This window comes from Pelodiscus sinensis, chromosome 5 (genome assembly GCF_049634645.1).
Source record: "Pelodiscus sinensis isolate JC-2024 chromosome 5, ASM4963464v1, whole genome shotgun sequence".
Lineage (NCBI taxonomy): Eukaryota > Metazoa > Chordata > Testudines > Trionychidae > Pelodiscus > Pelodiscus sinensis.
In genome coordinates this window covers 95,060,667-95,080,853 of record NC_134715.1, presented here as the reverse complement: position 1 = coordinate 95,080,853, position 20,187 = coordinate 95,060,667, and the positions used below count along the sequence as shown (strand labels likewise).

The following is a 20,187-nucleotide window of genomic DNA, read 5'->3' as shown; positions in this document are numbered from 1 at the left end:
AGAGGAGAGTGAGGGGTTGGGGGGCAGCAGGCACCAGGGGAGCTGATGGAGCAAGGGGAGGAGACACAGCAGCAGAGAGAAAAGGTAGACATTTATAAGATATTTATTAATAACTTGGGTGATATTTATTAAGAACCTATTAGTAATTACTGTTCTTATTCTTATTAGGAATTTATGCCATTAAAAAAACACTTTTTGGGGGGGAGGGTGGCGAGTCCCTTTTTTGTCTGGCGAGTAGGGTTTTCCATAATTTGTTGAGCCCTGCATATAACTACACAGCTCTTTGGAGCATGCTTGCTCAAGCAAAGCTAGTGTCTCTGTCTGTACTGGGCAGCATCTTACCAACTGCAGTATATATTTTCTGTCTTAAACCCCCTCTCCTGGTCTTAAGATCTTGTCTTCACTGTGCAGTGGATCAACATTGCATCTGCTTAAATGTGATTAGGTGATCTTCAAGCACTCTCCTGGTGACACCAGTACTCCACCATAGGGTTGCCAGGTGTCCGGTATTGAACCAGATAGTCTATTATTTTCTCTTCCTGTCTGATAAAAAAAATTCGGAAAATACCAGACACCTAAAATGTCCAGTACTTTCTGATTTTTTCCCAGCCAGGTGAAAATCCCAGGCTCTCCAGATCAGTACAGAATCAGCCTGGCAACCCTAGTGCTTTCCGGGGAGCTGTCCAGCCCAGCGCAGGGAGGCAAGATGGCGGGTGGCCACTGACAGTCTGTTAGGGCCAAAAAGCCTCACCATGCGGTTTTAAAAGTTTTGTTTTTGTTGGGGTTTTTTCACTTAACTCTGGGGGGCATTTTTTTTTTGTGTGTGTGTGCTCAACAAACTTTTTCCTGTCATTAGGTTGGGTTTTTTTCAGTATTTTTTCTGAAACCATCTGGCAACCCTACTCCACAGTGATAAGAAGAGTAGCCAGAATCAACAAGAGAATAGCTCTCATCAACCTTACCACATCGAAGACACCACTATAAGTACACTACATGAGTAGTTGAAGTAGCATAGGGTGGATTGATGGAGAGGTGGGGGGGATTAGTGTAGAGAAGGCCTAAGACCTAACTCTTCACTAGTTTACTCACATGCAAACTTTGTGCACCCGGAACAAGCAAAAAATTAATGCAAAGTCTACTGTGAGCAGCTTACAAAGCTTCTTTCACACAGACAGACAGTCTCTCCTCCCCTCATTTTTAAATCCTGATTTTTTCTTTCCTCCCAAGAAGCCTGTGCTCTAGGTCTGCGAGAGCATAATACTTCTAAGGAAAACAAGGACGGTAAATATTCTAAAATGCTCTCAATGTTCTATGCTTTTTATAGTGTTACTTCACAAAATGCTCCTACTCACTCTGAGCACTTGTATACCCACCTAAATTTTGCTATTGCCAAGTCTATATAGACAAGCCATGAGAAAATCAGAGAACCTTGATTTATTTAAGCCCATTTTCTGTTTATAAAGTTTTATGATCTCCCAATCCAGAAATTATAACAAGTGACTTAGGTGACCAAACAAGAAGCACATTCATGCTTTAATATGTTCACAGAGAAGCATTCAAAAACAAGCCTCGGACTGAAATCTATTTGAAAAATCATGCCCTTGAATGCTTTATGCAAAACCTCAAATGGCAGGCACCGTTGTAAATATATCCTGAATATTTTTCAGCTGTGAACATTTCTGATTGGTTCAGGAACAGTTTGTGCAGGCACAGGAAAGGGAAATTGGGTGCATAAATTACTGAATACTTCAAATGGTTCTAGTTATTGGTATGGACCATATTATTTGTCCAAAACCTACTTAAAACAGTAAGTCAACAGCTGCCTAATCAGGCTGTTCTGTCAAAGGAGGGTTGCACATTTAAGAAAAATACCATTTGTAACCCATATAAAAAATTTTGGTATCAGGCACACAGAACACTTTAAAAAACTTAGCATTAACTATTTATTTGTATTGATGTTCTCTTATTATCCAAAGGCATCAGTACATAAAGCAGATTATGGCCCCACAAAATTTCATGTTACAATTAAAATATTTTTAAGCAACAGTTAAACAAACAACAAAAATACCTTTAAAAAAAAATTGAAGACCTATTTTTAAGCCAGCCAACAATGTAAAAATGCCTGAAATGATTTGAGCCAAACCCGATAAGGATTTTTTCCACAGGCTGGGATGCTGCAATCAAAGTTACAGCCTGGAGCAAATGTTTATAGCCAAGCTATAACCCCATAAAAAATGGGAGTTGATAATGGAAATGCTGACAGATTTTTAACAACAACAGTGCTAGTGTACACTGCTGTAAATAAATACATTCTAGTTAATATTCCATTTGTATTGGATTTTTTCATAAATAACTCAAGCTGCACACACTTTTTGGTATTGATTTTGCATAATACCCTGTACAAGTCAATGACAAAAAAATCCACGAGAAATTACTATGGCCTTGAGTATAAATTTAAGCTTATTCGCTATCACAAACTTAGTTGAAAACACTTTACATATGACATTAAATAAAGTCACAAGAAAACCTAACCCAGATTTCTTTGATCTCCACATCCAAGCTATCAACTTCTCCTTGCTCACTGGCATTTTAATAGCAGTGACTCAAAGTAGTTGACAGAGTACATAGATTATAAGTGGAACCAGTAAATGTTGAAGACTACCCAGAAAAATCTGCTTTATGGCATCTCAGAAAAAAAAACAAGTTCTGGAAAACACCCCTTTTATTTTTTCTAACAAATATAGTACTTTAATCTGGGATTTTTATAAATTAAGTCTGTCAAGGAGTTGAGCAAACAATATAAAACTATCTACATGTTCCAGCAGATCTGATTAAAATGCAAATTTACATTTAAGAACATAAATTCTACAGAAATGACAGTATTTCTGTTCTATACAGCAGTGAAACCATTTTTTTCTGGTGTTCATCAGGACCCTTTCTAACTGTCTACTGAAAGCAATAGGTATGGAATAAAGTTGTGTCACAAAAAACCTACAACATATGAGCCCAAGATGGCTGGATCCCAGTGACCATGGGAAGCAGATATCAAAGGCAAAGGGAGGTGGTAGTGCTTAACCTCTCCCCTCTTCCTATCCCTATCCTGACCATTCCTGAATAATCAACAGGAGGTTGTTGCAGCTTGCAGACTGGTGTCTCTTCTCCCAAAGTGGATCTGTTAATTTACATGAGAAAAGCCTTCCAGCTTGCCAAACCTATTAGCATAACACTGAACTAGTGAAAGAGCCATTAACTAGTAATGAAGCCATTTAACAGGTATGTTCCAACCCTGAATTTATGACAAAAACAGTTGTACATTACTGTGTCTACAGGACCTTATTTAAAGCAAATTTTAAGCTATTTCATTAATTTGTTGCTAAAGATTATAAAAATCACATCTCTAAAAAAAACTTGCATACATTTTTAGATGCACAATCTGAGTTCTCAGCTTTATGGCTGGCCCTTCAAACAGTTGTTTTAATAAATTCTCCAAAAGACCACCCTTATCTAAAATACACATTTTAATTATTATAACACACATCTTGTTTCTAAAAACTTCCTGTTCTTTCTATTCATCCCTATTCTGATTGCAGCCCCCTATTGAAGAGAGCCCTTAAAGGAACAACATTCCTTTTCTTCCAGATAGCTAGGCAAATGAGTTTACTTTTCTTTACTTTTGACCATTTGATTAACTACTTTTAAGGCAAAAGTAGTACCTTACTAAGGGTACGTCTAGACTACAAGTCTCTTTAAAAAGAGTCCTTTTTGAAAGAGCTCTTTCAAAAAAGCTTCTTTCTGTCTAGACAGCCATAACACTTTCAAAAAAGTGATCCACTTTTTCGAAAGAAAACACCCAGGCAATCTGGATGTTCTCTTTCGAAAGAGCCCTGTTTGCATTCAAAAATGCCTTTTTTCGAAAGAGCTCTTTCAAAAAAAGCGTTCTTCCTCGAAAATTAGGTTTACTGCTGTCAAAAAACCCGCTGTGTTGTTTTGATTTATTTTCGAAAGAATGCGACGGCAGTCTAGACGCAGGTGAAGTTTTTTCCAAGAAAGGCCCCTTTTTTCGGGGAGGGGGAGGAATTTGTAGTCTAGACATTGCCTGAGATATTAAATTCTTTGTTATGTCTAAAATCCTTGGAAATATATTTTAACATGAACATATGGTGAAAATTCATAAATATGTCTATTTTTATGAAGATCACACACAATAAATTAGCGTTCCTTTTTTCTAAAAGCAATGAACTTTGTTATGGACACATTAAAGTGCTCTGACTGATTAATTTAAAATAATGTCTTTGTTTCAGTGTGTTAAATGTGTAGTCATCAGGAATGATTACTTTATGAATGTGTAAGAGTACATTTAAAATATAAAATCAGCTTAGACATACTGATGGAGGAAAGGTAAAACTGAGAAGAGCTGCCTCTTGTATTCCATCGTACTTAACACTGTATTCAGCAGCACAGCCAATTGCCCTTGCTTCCAAGCTTTGCTAATACATCTCTGACAGACTTCAGGGTATGAAACCTGTGACTGACATATATTCCCTAATTTAGTGTTTTTAATTAGGTATTTTCTGCATGTCCAGTCTTCACAATCTGGCATGAAATGGAAAACATGCTCCATTTTCTTTAAAAAGGAATTGTAGACGATTGTTTGTTAGTTTTCCAAATGTTATTTGCTACCTTTGGGGGGAAAGGGAGGTCAGGATTTGGCGGGAAAGGAGTGAACAGGGAGGGGGAGAAAGGAAAGGAGGGAGACAGTATGGAGGGGGCAGGTCCTGGGATCGAGTAGAGATGAAGTATGAGTGGGGCCACAGGGTGGAGTTCTTGCTTCCCCAAGCAGCAGCTTGACCCATCACCCATGCCAGTGACCCTGCTAGAACTGTGATGACACCACTCATACACAAACATCGGAAATTTTAGAAATGTTATTTAACTATAGCCACCAATATGATCGATTAGCAATTGTCATTTATATGTGTGTTCTACTTACCTTCCTTTTCAACCCGGAACACAAAAGTCCTATGAGCTGTGACAACTTCAAATTTATTTTCTCCATTGACTCTAACTGTAGCTATCGCAGAGAGCAGAATTATTCCCTTAGAGTAAACTTCCTAATAGAAAATAAATAATAAATAAAAATTAATAGAAATAATTAACACTACTTCATAAAATCGTAGGCAGTTTTAAGCAGACATATGCCATTATGTATGTAAAGTTCATATGCTAATTCAGTGAACGGCATTATTGATAAGCTATATCTATTACTGAAGTACCTCAGCCCTCTCAGAATTCTGCTATGTAGTACTAATTTCACCCTCATGTAACTACTCGCTCTTGCCCCCGTCTGACTCCACAATTTATAAACACCAGTTACATGAAACTGTATTCCAAAATGCTACTGTCAGCCGGACAGTCAACAACTGTAATTTACCCCAGTTTTTCCATAGTCTTGGGTATCCCTAGGACTTCCATAAACATCAACTACACAGACAAACCTGATGCATTTAATAGTGTCAGGAAAGAAGCAAAGTAACAGAGAGGTAGGTCATGTTAGTCTGATCTTGGTAAAAGAAAAAAAAGCAGTCATGTAGCACTTTAAAGACTAACACCAGGAAATTATTTCCCACATAGTCAGTAAGAACAGGAGATGTACAGATTTCAACTTTATCTTGGAATTGGAAGGGACACAGAGACAGCTGGGACCCTACTGCAGAACAGTACCAGATTAATAAACCATTAGGGAACCTCCTTGAAAGCTGAGATGGTTCTTTTCTCCCTAACATGGCAAAATGCCTGGGAATCCTAGACATCTTCACTCTACTTTGGGCCTTCCTGTCCCAACCACTGTTTTGGAACCAGAAATTGCCACCCATCTGATTTGGTGGGAATGGTGATTTCTGGCTCCAAAGCGTTGGTTGGGACAAGAAAGCCCAAAATTGAGGGAAGGCAGCAGAAAAATCTACAATAGTTTAGCATGAATCATTTGTTTGTTTACAAAACAGCTCAAGCCATTCCTTATACATACACCAGTGGGACCACAGATCACAGGTATTCAGCCTCCAGCGCTGAAACAGGGAATGTGCAGGGAAAATCGGACATGACAGTAATATCAAGAATACACTTCTGCAAATCCACTTGGCTTCAGAGCTTGGGCTTTTCCAACTCCACTATACAGGCAGTCCCCGACTTACGCGGATCCGACTTATGTCGGATCCGCACTTACGAACGGGGCTTTCTCGCCCCGGAGCTCACAGGCAGCGGTCAGCCACCTCGAGCTCCGGGGCGAGAAAAGCTGCTTCCGGTGCCCCTGGTCTGCTGGGGACCGTCTCCAGCAAACCAGGGGCACCGGGAGCAAAGCGGTCCGGTGCCAGAGCAAAGCCTCAGAGGCGAGGCACCCCCCCCCCCCCCGCTGCCGCTTTGCTCCCTGTGTCCATGGTCTGCTGGGGGGGGGGGGCGCAGCTAGTGTGCCCCCCTCCCAGAAGACCAGGCTTTTTGTTGTGGACCCTGGGGCAGAGCAGCTGGGGCGCTGCCGGTTGGTCCCGCAGCGCCGCTCTGGGCACTACTGGACCAACCCGGCAGCACCCCAACTGCTCTGCCCCAGGCGTCCTGATTCAGCCGCTGCTGGTCAGTTTCAGCAGTGGCTGAATCAGGACGCCTGGGGCAGAGCAGCTGGGGTGCTGCTGGGTTGGTCCAGTAGCGCCGAGGAGCGGTGCTACTGGAGCAACCCAGCAGCACCCCAGCTGCTCTGCCCCAGACGTCCCCAAGTCAGCCGTTGCTGAAACTGACCAGCGCTGACTACAGGAAGCCAGAGGCACAGTTGCTCTGCCCTGGGCTTCCTGGAATCAGCTGCTGATCAGTTTCAGCAGCAGCTGACTTGGGGTTCTTAAGTTGAATCTGTATGTAAGTCAGAACTGGCGGTCAGTTTCAGCAGCGACTGAATCTGGACGCCAGTTCCGACTTACATACAGATTCAACTTAAAAACAAACCTACAGTCCCTATCTTGTACGTAACCCGGGGACTGCCTGTACTTGGTTCAATTTGCCTTCTGATTAGAACAACCCAAATATGCTTCTGGGATTTAACAACTAAGAAAGCAACATATTTATACTAGAAAGAATCCAGTCAGCTTGCCACACACACAAAAAAATCATAGCTACAAAAATTTTCCACCGAGATCCTGTCATAATAAAATTATATTCCGTGTCTATACTCAATGTATAATTTTTTAGATTAAATACTGTGTGTGTGCCCAACTGGATATATTTTCTATTTATTCACTGTATTACTGATCTACGTAAGAACAGCCCACATATCATGTTTTTTTCCCCCTTTTAAGCACACATATATTCAATGAAGGCTGTTTGGACAATTGCAATATATCGAAAATAATGATGCAATAAAAATGATGCATTTTATTTCAAGCAAACATTTCTACAATTATGTGAAGAACAACTGTTTTGGTAATTTAATCTTAGTGTGTCAGCACAATGAAATAGAGGATTACACACAGAGGAACATATCATTAAGGCTATATTTTCTTTGAAAGAGGATTTTAACACAGTAGCTATTCATTTGTCAGAAAAATTGGGTGCAGCATTAAAGTTTCTTTACACTTCACAAAATAGAATCATAAGGAAACAAATGCCAAAAATAGATGCCTTTTCTAAAGGCACTCAGATATAATTATGTTCTGGTGTTTGCAGGCATCTACTGGCTATGTTAGGTACTGTAGCAGAATTACTCTACCAGAATGCTAATATGAGCAACAACTGCTCTTATTTCATAGTATTAGCAAAAAAATAACTTTTCTTTTTGTCTCTTTCCTGTCTCCCTCAAGTAGCACATTTTTAATAAGCTGCTGGGACCAAGTATCACAAATGCATTTAGCCAAAATTGAAAATGTACATCCTTTCAGTACAGATAATGAAATGGCAAGTGTTAATTAATTCAAATTTTAGGAACCTCTGAGCAACTCAGAACAAGAATTTATAAATTTATAAACAGGAAACATTTAGGTAACCCTGGTTACTAGAACTGGTGCTGTAGCGATGACATTGCTGCGATAAGACCATGTGTTTTTTACTTGAAGATTAGTGATGGCATTTTTATTTCTATTGTTTTTGGAACTGAAAGTTATTGTACTTGGTCAAAACACAAGAGAAGACAGGCTAATGATGGAAACTGCTAACATGTTATATTTCCTCTTATTACCTCAGTTTAAAACCATATCCTCCAACTAACCACTAAAGAGAATGAAATAAACATTTTCACCCTCCTTTAAGTTTAAGTTAGTTATTTTGTTGGCAACCTTAGATTCATGTTATCTAAGCCTTCCTACGTGGGAGATCTTTCTCCCATCTGCCATGTGGCTAGTATAGAAATCAATAATGGGTCTCATACTATAGCCCCCCCTCAATAAATAAAACTAAAATAAAGCAGGAAAGTGGTAGAATGTTTTCAATCAGGGACCTTCACCTAAAATAATCCAGTTCTTTAGACACAATGGCTGTGTCTAGACGGGCAAGTTTTTCCGCAAAATCATCTGCTTTTGTGGAAAAACTTGCCAGCTGTCTACACTGGCCGCTTGAATTTCCGCAAAAGCACTGACGATCTCACGTAAGATTGTCAGTGCTTTTGTGGAAATACTATGCTGCTCCCGTTCGGGCAAAAGTCTTTTTCCGAAAGACTTTTGCACAAAAGGGCCAGCGTAGACAGCAGAGATTTATTTTCTGCAAAAAATCCCCGATCGCGAAAATGGCGATTGGGGCTTTTTTTGCGGAAAAGCGCATCTAGATTGGTCACGGACGCTTTTCCGCAAAAAGTGCTTTTGTGGAAAAGCGTCCTACCAATCTAGACGCGTTTTTCCGAAAATGCTTTTAACGGAAAACTTTTCCATTAAAAGCATTTCCGGAAAATCATGCCAGTGTAGATGTAGCCAATGGGAATCCTATAAAAAGTATCTCTTTACTCAGAATTTTAGGTAGTATCTATATTGCATTGTAAACCCAGACTCAGGTTTGAGCCCAAACCTCCTTGGCATCTACACAGGTCTGATTCAGCTCAGCAAGCACTCAGATCTAAACTCTTCTGGGAGTTGGGTGTGAGTCCAAGGCCTCCTGAGACTTGGGTCTCAGCCCTATCACTTTGTAGTACAGGAATAGCTCAAGCCTCAGAACCAAGTCAAAAGTTTTGCATAGTGGACCATCACATGTCTGAGACACCCAGGCCCAGCAATTATAAAGCCAGGAATACAAAGCACAGAGAGAACAGACATAGATTTAAAATGTGGTAAAGACATACTTTTCGGAAAGGGGACACAGGAAGGTATCCTAAAGGACTGCATTGGGAGCAGACAGTCTTGTGTAGACTTAGTTTTGTTGGGGATGTTGGTGGAATTAGCTGTTATTTTCAGGTTGGTTTGTTTATTTTAAAATTTTATGTCAAAACGCAGGAGTGCTATGCACATCTCTTATTGTATATGTCTATAAATCAAAAGATTGTGAATCTATTGAGTTGCATAACAGAAATGGACATATGCTAGGCAGTATAAAAATCCTACTGAAATCTATCATTCCACATATTTATATAGACTTCACAATGGTAATTTCAAAGTGCCTCACAGTCTGTATTGAACTTTTATTGTCACAAAACCCTACGGCTACGTCTACACTGGCATGATTTTCCGGAAATGCTTTTAACGGAAAAGTTTTCCGTTAAAAGCATTTGCAGAAAAGCGCATCTAGATTGGCAGGATGCTTTTCCGGAAAAGCACTTTTTCCGGAAAAGCGTCCGTGGCCAATCTAGATGCACTTTTCCGCAAAAAAGCCCCGATCGTCATTTTCGTGATCTGGGCTTTTTTGCGGAAAACACTACTGTGCTGTCTACACTGGCCCTTTTCCATAACAGTTTTCTGGAAAAAGACTTTTGCCCGAACGGGAGCAGCATAGTTTTTCCGGAAAAGCACTGATGATTTTACATTAGATCGTCAGTGCTTTTCCGGAAATTCAAGCGGCCAGTGTAGACAGCTGGCAAGTTTTTCCAGAAAAGCGGCTGATTTTCCGGAATAACTTGCCAGTGTAAACACAGCCTACAAGTTTGGGAAATATAATCCCCACTTTTAAATATAAGGAACTGAGCACAGGGTAGATAAAGAAATGGGTTGCCCAAGTTTCACAGGAAGTCTTTGACTAAGCCAGGAACTGACCTCAGAGTCCCAGTCAGTGCTCTAGCCACTAAACCATTCTGTTTTATGCACACTTACACAGGCCTTACACTGTTTTGTTTCCCAGGATCTTAATGCCTCAGGGGAATAACTAGTCCTTCAAGATATTTGGAACATATAGCGACAAGGTGTTTGTAGGCAGAGATGGACAACTGTGAGCAACAGCAGCACAAACAATAGCAAACTAATATCACATACATGTTTCCCTTCTCTCAGCCACAAGTTGCCTTAGAACACCCCTTTCACTTATCACTTCTGTGGCTTAGATGTGACAAAAGAAGTACCTGAGCTGCACTCACCACTGTACCCCCACCTTCAAACCTATGCTACTTCCTCTCTGATGTTGAAGTAGACGCCACAATTGCAAGGTAAATATACACACTCACACAGTCCTAACAATGAACAGACTTGTTATGCTTGGGTTTTACTCATTCACCTGAATTTGATGCAGCAAAAAGAATAAATGGCTAATTTGAACAGTCTCACCCAATGCAGAAATAATATCCCAAAAGTAAAGTTATTGCATATTACCTTATCTGAAAGGTTCATCCTCTGTCTTTCACTAGAAGATTGAACCATTTTAACAAACTAATGGGGTGTTTTTTTAATCTCTCAGGAAGTTAACAGCAGTCACTTACATTATTACATTGAGACCCTTTCGTATAGCATAGGAAAACCCTACACAAAGAGACTGAAAGTCCAAAATGGACTGAAGGAACTAAGCTTACTCATCTGGCTTCTAGATAGACAACGCTAACTGTGTTGCAGGGTAGGTAAGCACAAAGATTGCTGGAACAATGACAAATTCTGAGAATGTACCAGCTGACAGGAAAGTGAAAAGTAAAGCTTTAGCATATTGCAACACTAAGACTTCTTAATATCCAGCTGCATTCTGTCCATAGTCTAAATAATACAATAACACTGTAATAGTTTAATCATTTGTCTATAGCTACATCTCTCTTATGAACAGGAAATAAATGCCTAGAATTAAAAAAAAATCCTTTCTGATTAGGACAATTTCAGAGCCACTCAGGAACCTTTCTAGATAAGCAATCAGATGTAAAAGATTCAGCTATTTCGTTCCCCACCAGAAGTACAAATATTAATATCACAACTGGTCAAAAGTTCTCAGATAGAATGGTTTTCTATCAGAGACTGCAGATTCATCAAAATTCAATTTTTTGTGCAAGTGGTTTGATTTTGATCTTGGTCTGACAGAAACCAGACATGGCTCTGACAGAACCTTTCCTGGTTCCCTTCCAGCTCGCATGATTGGTTCCTTAGCAGCCAACCTGGAGGATTTCTGGTGACCCCGGTTTCCAGGCTCCTGGCTCTTCAGTAGCCCAGACCCTGAAAATAATGGCTGATCCAAGAGCCAGTTTTGCATATCATTTCTATAGTTCTTGTTTTCATTCCAAATTGAAATGAAATCATATTCTGAAATAGAATTTACCAGATTTACCATTTTCAGTACAGCCCTACTTAATATGCCCTAGCTCCTCACTCTTTTGAAATAGCCTTATAATAGCAACATTTTTCCTTGTCTATAATTTAGGTTTTGGGAAATTAGAGTTCCTTATGTTATGTCAAAGAAAGACTGCACATGGAGACAAAAAACAAAACAAAAAAAACCCTATGCCGATCTGGTAGTGGAAAACAAGCCTCAGATTGCATTTTCCTTTTATAACTCTGTCCGCTTAACCACACTGTTAAGGATGCAACCACACAGGATGTTGCTCTCACCACACTAGCTTGCTCAAGCCTATGCACATATAAGAAATGAGCAGCATCAGTGGCTCAGTGAAGAACAGTATCAAGGTCAATGACTATTTGCAGGAAATTGGACATTTTTCTTCCTATATAATATTTGGGTATGAGAGAAAGAAAAATGTGTACTTATTAAAAAAGAGCCACTCTAGTGGTTTGATATTGCAGAACAAGGTCAGAGAAAAGTGGTTCAGAAAACTTGGTAAGAACTTAGTTCTTAGAAGGACTGACTATAAGTGTGTGTATAGGGTAGGATGAGTCACACATAAAAATCCCTCCCTTCCCCTTTCCCTTTTTTGTTTGTTTTTGTTAACCTGTTTGCCATTTGGAAAACTACTCCTTCTCATTCCTCCACCTTCTACAAGTTCTGAATTAAAGTGAAGCAGACAAGGCAATTTAGCATATGTAGTGTTCCAAGATAAAATACAGAAATATTTTTAAACTTGTCATTATCTACCCCATGATAGTATACCTCTTTGAATACTGCTTGTAATTAAAGCCGCCAAAGATTAGATAAATTACATAACCCTGGTTATGTCAGCACCTCACAATATGGATTTATTATAAATTTGTGTTAGTATTTTGAAAAACAGTATGAAATTAGACATTTAAAATACAGAGAACATTCTTGGTCAGAAACAATGAGGAATCCCATAGCACCTTATAGAGTAACATTTATTTGGGCATAGCTTTTGTGGGCACAAACCCACTGTGTTAAAGCTCAAGTGCTGTGAAACTAAAAATGCACCCACTCTATGTAGCCAGTAAAATTTACACTGTGTTTCTTAGTGTTGGTTTGCAGTGTGACTGTTCTCAGTCTAGCCCACGAAAGCTCATCACCTAATAAACCATCTTGTTAGTCTTTAAAGTGCTACATAGTCCTGTTTTTTGTTTCAGCTACACCAGACTAACACGGCTACATTTCTATCACTATTGGGAAGTGTTAGTTTTATTTTCAAGTTGGTGGTAACTTGAGCCTGGGTATCTCAAACTATCTATACACACAGATGTTTCAGATGTTTTAAATAAAGGAACAACTATCAAAAGTCACTTGTGAGCTTACAGGCAATAAAACATTGCATTTTATCTTCAATCTGCAGTTACCCAAACAAAATCCCACCGCAAACATTATACTGTACACACAATTCTCCCCCTGGCAAGAGGATAAAACACACGACAGATCTCAGTCACGATACTCAACACACTACTGATTTTTTTCTGAAGGGACCACTTCAGAAAGGCCGCACTGAAGGGCCAGGGCCTCAAGCCTGCTTCCCCACCCACAGACCATGATTGGTCTGGGGTGGAGGAGAGCATGAAGTCTTTATTCCTCCCCACAAAGGTTCCCCCTAAGCACCCATTCCTCTGGCGGTGGAAGGAGATTTTGCGCGCTCCCTCTTCTGCCCCTAGGTCAATCAGACCCAATTGGCCTAGGGGCGGGGGAACGGCATGACCTCAGCAGGCCAGATCAACATGTTTGGCAGGCTGGATCTGGCCACAGAGGCCCTTTTGTCCACCCCTACTAGTGGAAGGCATTTGGATACTATAATATTCATCACAGAATAAGAATCTATATGAAGAGTAGAATGGGATGCCAGCATATGCCCCAATTTAGAACTCCTGTGGCCCTGAGTTTAGAGGTTTGTCTATTAAGTCCTAAAGCCAAATTGCTTTCCCCCTAACTATGAAATGTCTCTAGATATTTAGTATAGTTAGAAAGATAGCTCTGCAGGCTCCACCTGCATGATTATGTCACATGACCAAATCACATATGTATTCAGCAAAAAGCATATTCTCTTACTAATAGACTCATAGACTAAGGTCAGAAGGGACCATTACGATCATCTAGTCTGACCCCTTGCACAGTGCAGGCCACAGAATCTTACCCACCCCTCCCAGAATAATCCTCTCACTTATATCTCAGATATTGAAGCCTTCAAATACTTTGAAGACCCCAAGATGCAGAGAATCCTCTAGCTGTGATCTGTACCCCATGCTACAGAGGAAGGCGAAAAACCTCCAGGGCCTCTGTCAATCTACCCTGGAGGAAAATTCCTTCCCGACCCCAAATATGGCGATCAGCTAAACCCGGAGCATGTGGGCAAGACTCACCAGCCAGACACCCAGAAAGTTCTCTATAGTAACTCCTATCATCCCTCCATTGACCTATTCCCACTGCTAATGAATGGACAATTAGTTACCAAGATCATATTATCTCATCAAACCATCCCCTTCATAAACCCATATAGTTTAATCTTGAAACCAGATAGATCTTTTGCCCCCACTACTTCCCTTGGAAGGCCGTTCCAGAGCCTCACTCCTCTAATGGTTAGAAACCTTTGTCTAATCTTAAGTCTAAACTTCCTACTAGCCAGCTTATATCCATTTGTTCTTGTGTCCACATTGGTATTAAGCTTAAATAATTCATCTCCCTCCCTGGTATTTATCCCTCTAATATATTTAAAAAGTGCAATCATGTCCCCCCTCAGCCTTCTTTTGGTTAAGGTAAACAAGCCAAGCTCCTTGAGTCTCCTTTCATAAGATAGGTTTTCCATTCCTCGGATCATCCTAGTGGCCCTTCTTTGTACCTGTTCCAGTTTGAATTCATCCTTCTTAAACATGGGAGACCAGAACTGCACACAGTATTCCAAATGGGGTCTCACCAATGCCTAGTATAATGGCACTAACACCTCCTTATCCCTACTGGAAATACCTCACCTAATACATCCCAAGATCGTATTAGCCTTTTTCACAGCCATGTCACAATGGCGGCTCATAGTCATTTTATAATCAACCAGGACTCCGAGGTCCTTCTCCTCCTCCGTTACTTCCAACTGATGTGTCCCCAGCTTATAACTAAAATTCTTGTTATTAATCCCTAAATGCATAACCTTACACTTCTCGCTATTAAATTTCATCCTATTGCTATCACTCCAATTTACAAGATCATCCAGATCTTCCTGTATGATATCCTGATCCTTTTCTGAATTGGCAATACCTCCCAACTTTGTGTCATCCGCAAATTTTATTAGGACACTTCCACTTTTGGTGCCAAGATCAGCAATAAAAAGATTAAATAAAATTGGCCCCAAAACTGATCCCTGAGGAACTCCGCTAGTAACCTTCCTCCAACCCGACAGTTCACCTTTCAATATGACCCGCTGTAGTCTCCCCTTTAACCAGTTGCTTATTCACCTCTCAACTTTCATATTAATCCCTATCTTTTCCAATTTAACCAATAATTCCCCATGTGGTACTGTATCAAATGCCTTACTAAAGTTGAGGTAGATTAGATCCACTGCATTTCCTTTATCTAAAAAATCTGTTACTTTCTCAAAAAAGGAGATCAGGTTGGTTTGGCACGATCTACCTTTTGTAAAACCATGTTGTAATTTGTCCCAATTGCCATTAGCCTCAATGTCTCTAACTACTTTCTCCTTCAAAATTTTTTCCAGGATTTTACATACTACAGATGTCAAATTAACAGGCCTATAGTTACCCGGGTCGCTTTTTTTCCCTTTCTTAAAAATCGGAACTATATTAGGCAATTCTCCAGTCAAATGGTACAACACCTGAGTTTAGAGATTTATTAAAAAATTTTGCTAATGGACTTGCAAGTTCATGTGCCAGCTCCTTTAATATTCTTGGATGAAGATTATCTGGGCCCCCTGATTTACTCCCATTAAGCTGTTCAAGTTTGGCTTTTACCTCGGATATGGTAATATCTACCTCCACATCTTTAGTCCCATTTGTTAAGTTACAATTATCCCTAAGCTCTTCATTAGCCTTATTAAAGACTGAAGCAAAGTATTTGTTCAAATATTGGGCCATTCCTAGATTATCCTTAACCTCCACTCCATCCTTAGTAATTAGCGGTCCTACTTCTTTTTTTGTTTTTTCCTATTTATATGGCTATAAAACCTTTTACTATTGGTTTTAATTCCCTTTGCAAGGTCCAACTCTACCTGACTTTTAGCCTCTCTCACTTTGTCCCTACATGCTCTAACCTCAATAAGGTAGCTTTCTTTACTGATTCCTCCCATTTTCCACTCCTTATATGCTTTCTGTTTTTTCTTAATCACCTCTCTAAGATGCTTGCTCATCCAACTTGGTCTAACACACCTGCCTATAAATTTTTTCCCTTTTCTAGAGATACAGGCTTCTGACAGCTTCTGCAACTTTAACTTAAAATAATTCCAGGCCTCCTCCACTTTAAGATCCATCATTTCTTTAGTCCAATCAACTTCCCTAACTAATTTCCTTAATTTACTAAAGTTAGCCCTTTTGAAATAAAAAACCCTAGTCTCAGATTTATTTTTGTTTATCCTTCCATTTAATTTGAACTGAATTAGCTCATGATCACTTGAGCGAAGGTTGTCTCCTACAACCATTTCATCTATGAGGTCCTCGCTACTCACCAAAACCAAATCTAAAATAGCATCCCCCCTTGTTGGTTCAGCAACTACTTGATGAAGGAATTCATCAGCTATCACATCTAGGAAAATCTGAGCCCTATTATTATTACTAGCACTTGTTCTCCAGTCTATATCTGGAAAGTTGAAAACTCCCGTGATTACGCAGTTTCCATGAGTATTTACTTCATTAAAAACATTAAAGAGGTCTCTATCCATATCCAAATTGTATCCTGGTGGTCTATAACACACCCCAAGCACTATCCCAGGGGAGGATCTGATAGTTTTCTTCCCCAATGTGATTTTTGCCCAAACAGACTCTGTCTTCTCCATTCCATCACTTTTTATTTCTTTACAATCTACCTCATCTTTAAGATACAATGCGACTCCACCACCTTTACCCTTATTTCTGTCTATCCTAAACAGCACATACCCTTCAATACCTGTACTCCAGTCATGCCTAGTATTCCACCATGTTTCTGTTATTCCTATAATATCTGGTTTCACTTCCTGGACCAATAGCTCTAGTTCCTCCTTTTTGTTACCTAGGCAACTCGCATTGGTGTACAAACATCTTAATTTTTGCTGTTTGGCCTCATTCACATTCTTTACCCAATTTGGCATGGTCGTTATACCTCCAATATGACCTATTAGACTAGTATCCACCCCACCCTTCCTCATGTTCATTCTCCTACCCCCAGCTATATCCTTTCTTACTTCGTTTTCCTCCCTCTCAGTGTTAAAATCTGGCATACAGATTACCTGGGCATCTCCCAACCATCTCCCCCAAATTCCTAGTTTAAAGCTCTCAATCAATTGAGCCAGCCTCCATCCTAGAAGTCTATTTCCCTCCCTACTTAGGTGAAGTCCATCCCTAGAGAACAGTCCTCTGTCCATAAATGCCTCCCAGTGACCATACATCCCAAAGCCCTCCTTATAGCACCACTGCCTAAACCATCTATTGATCATCATAATCCTGTCACATCTTAGTTGCCCTTCTCTAGGAACAGGCAGAATCCCACTAAAGATCACCTGAGCCTCAATTTCCTTGCGCATCCTCCCCAGCGTAGCATAGTCTCCCTTAATTCGTTCCAGCGAGAATCTAGCAGTATCATTTGTTCCTACATGAAGGATGATCAATGGATTCCTTCCTGCTCCCTTAATAATCCTCTTCAACCTCAGTTCCACATCTCATATCTTAGCACCTGGCAGACAGCACACGCTTCTATTCTCTGGATCAGCTCTGGTAACAGGCCTATCTATTCTTCTCAATAAGGAGTCCCCAGTCACATAGACCTGTCTTTTCCGAGTGACAGTGAAATTCTCTGGTCTATCTCTAGCTTCCTCTGGCTGCAAGTCCTTGCCATTCCTATTTTCCCTTGTAATCCTCTTTAACCCATCCTGTATCCTCCTAATGCTCATTATTGGTGTTGTCTCCATTAAGTCTTCCCCTTTATCTATGGGACTAGCCACTCTTCTCTTCTTCCTCACCCTTCCATCTTCATTATCTACCAGTTGTACCCCTTCTTCATTCTCCAGCTCCACATACCTGTTCTTGAGCTCTATTTTTCCTTCACTGACCCATCTTTTCCTCTGCCTGGTTCTCTGAGTCACATGCTTCCACTGTCCATTTTCTTCGCCCAGCAGTCCCCCCCCCCGAGGCCCTTGATCCTGCTTCCACCTGCATATCTAAACTTTCCCTTTCAGCCACATCATGCCTTTGCCCCATCATCTGCTCAAACCCCCTTCTAAACTCAACCAGAGTTTCCATCTGCATCTCCAGTCCTCGGATCTTTTCTTCCATCAGCTCGATCAGGCGGCACTTCATGCAAACAAAACTCCTTTCAGGTACCCCCTCCAGAACCATGTACATACCGCAGCTACCACATCCAATCATCCTCCTTGTGTTCTCTACTACTTGGGCCATGGCCACTAATGCCTCTATGTTTTATCTACTTTCTCACCAAAATCCTATTAGTCCAGTGAACACAAAAACAAACCAAAAAACACCCCCTCCACAGCAAAAACAAACTCCAAACAAGTCCCACAATCCAAACTCCCTTTACAAACTCCCAGTCAAACTCCCCTGTTTACAGCTCTGTTAGCTGCAGCGGCACAGGAGCCAAGCAATCTCAAAAGTGAGAAGAAGGAGCTAAGAAGATATTATACCTGGCTTTTACGGTCTCCCTATTGCCCTGTTCCTCAAAAACATGTTCCCTCCTATGCTGGGATTTGTGATTTGTCAGCTTCTCCTGTTCCTGCACTAGGGAGATGCCTTCCCCAGCCAAAACTAGAGGTTTTAGAGCCCTTTATGCCAGCTAAAAACGTAGAAGGGATTAAGGTGGCAGAGAGGCTCTCATCCCAAACATTTATCTTTTGTGACTTTATACATTATTTTTCTTATTGCAGTTGTACAGCTTAATAATCTACACTAAAATTACTAAAGTCAGTTTTAGCACCTTTTCTCTTCTACACATTACATACAGTGTTGACCACATTTCAGTTTAACGCTGAATTCTCTATGTAGTTAGTGGCTTTACTTTGTCAGCTCCTCCCCTTGAGTGAATGGCAACCTGGACGAGTGACTCTCTGCTATTTGAATTTTGAAATTATTCTATAACTTGCTTATGTTTGTGTTTATTAAAAGATCATTGTCCTAATCAGTATAACGAAGTAATCTTGTATAGGTCTTCTCCCTTATCCCAGAATAATTTGCATGGTGAAGATTTTATGAAAAGAATTTTTTAAGCTTTTGTCTAATCTCCTTATGCCCTTACGTGTAGTCATTATATCCTGGTAGTGTGTCTGACTAATCTGTGCTGTAAGAATCCCCTTTGATCTTACGTACATACAGAAGTTTTGATTACTGGTCTCTACCATAGCTTTCTGAAAAGTCACAGCCTTTGCAAAGAGAGATGGACTTGGTCACTGATGTTTGGTTTGGGCCAGGCATTCCTATTGTTTCATTGCCAAAAAATGCTTTCATTGCTTCAAGTAACTCATACTCTCATCCCCAAACACATACACAAATGAATATCTTGATCTGGAGTTTAGTTCAGTTCATTTTCTTCTACTTAAAAGAAACTAAGGATCTTGTTAACCATAGGATAAGACGTAAAGTCCTGTTGTAAGTGAATGCTGCTTGAGGAATAGGAAGGAAAAAAGCAGGAATGAATGGTCAAAAATGATAGTATTCAATGTATTTAGCAGGTAAAAAGTTATTTTATACAACATTGATCAAAAGATCACTTTATCTTGCTATGACAAGTTAGGGCAAAATTCATTGCCAGCAGCTAAACAGAATTTGACCCCCTACAGTGTGGTTTGTGTGATCTGGTTCGGGTTTGCAGATTTCCCGTCATACACATAAATCCTACAAAAAAAGCAGACTTCCGAAGATAGCTCTTTGAAAGATCAGAGAGGAGATCAGAAAAAAAGGAGCATTAGCCAAAGATCCCAACAGTATTTTCAAACTTTTAATGTCACATCCTAATACTTTGCAAATGAAAATACTATTTAGAAACAAGTTATACACACATACTGATTTATATTTATTTTCGTTTCTTTTATGGTACAGTAACCATAGCTCATCTGCAGTTTGACCTTCCACTTAGGAGACCAACACATACTTTTTTTAAAAATTCCATACACAAAAAAGAGACACTTACCTTATCGTTATTGTAATAAGAAATACTGTCTCCATCAAACTTAACCCAACGCTTCTGAAACCTGCGTTTTCTGTAAGTTAATAATTAAATATTTAAATTATTATATAAACAAGTTAA

At 40.0% G+C, this 20,187-nt stretch overlaps 1 protein-coding gene across 2 annotated transcripts in view; it reads right to left on the bottom strand.

The window, feature by feature from the left end:
* The window catches only part of ARAP2 (ArfGAP with RhoGAP domain, ankyrin repeat and PH domain 2), a 213,755-nt gene that overhangs the window by 140,113 nt on the left and 53,455 nt on the right, over window positions 1–20,187 (bottom strand). For both annotated transcript variants that reach the window (XM_025187574.2, XM_006128750.4), the window contains exons 7-8: window positions 20,071–20,140; window positions 4,991–5,111 (exon numbers count right to left, since the gene is read on the bottom strand). In XM_025187574.2, the coding sequence (XP_025043359.2) occupies window positions 4,991–5,111; window positions 20,071–20,140 (191 nt within the window). The remainder of the gene's footprint in view (window positions 1–4,990; window positions 5,112–20,070; window positions 20,141–20,187) is intronic.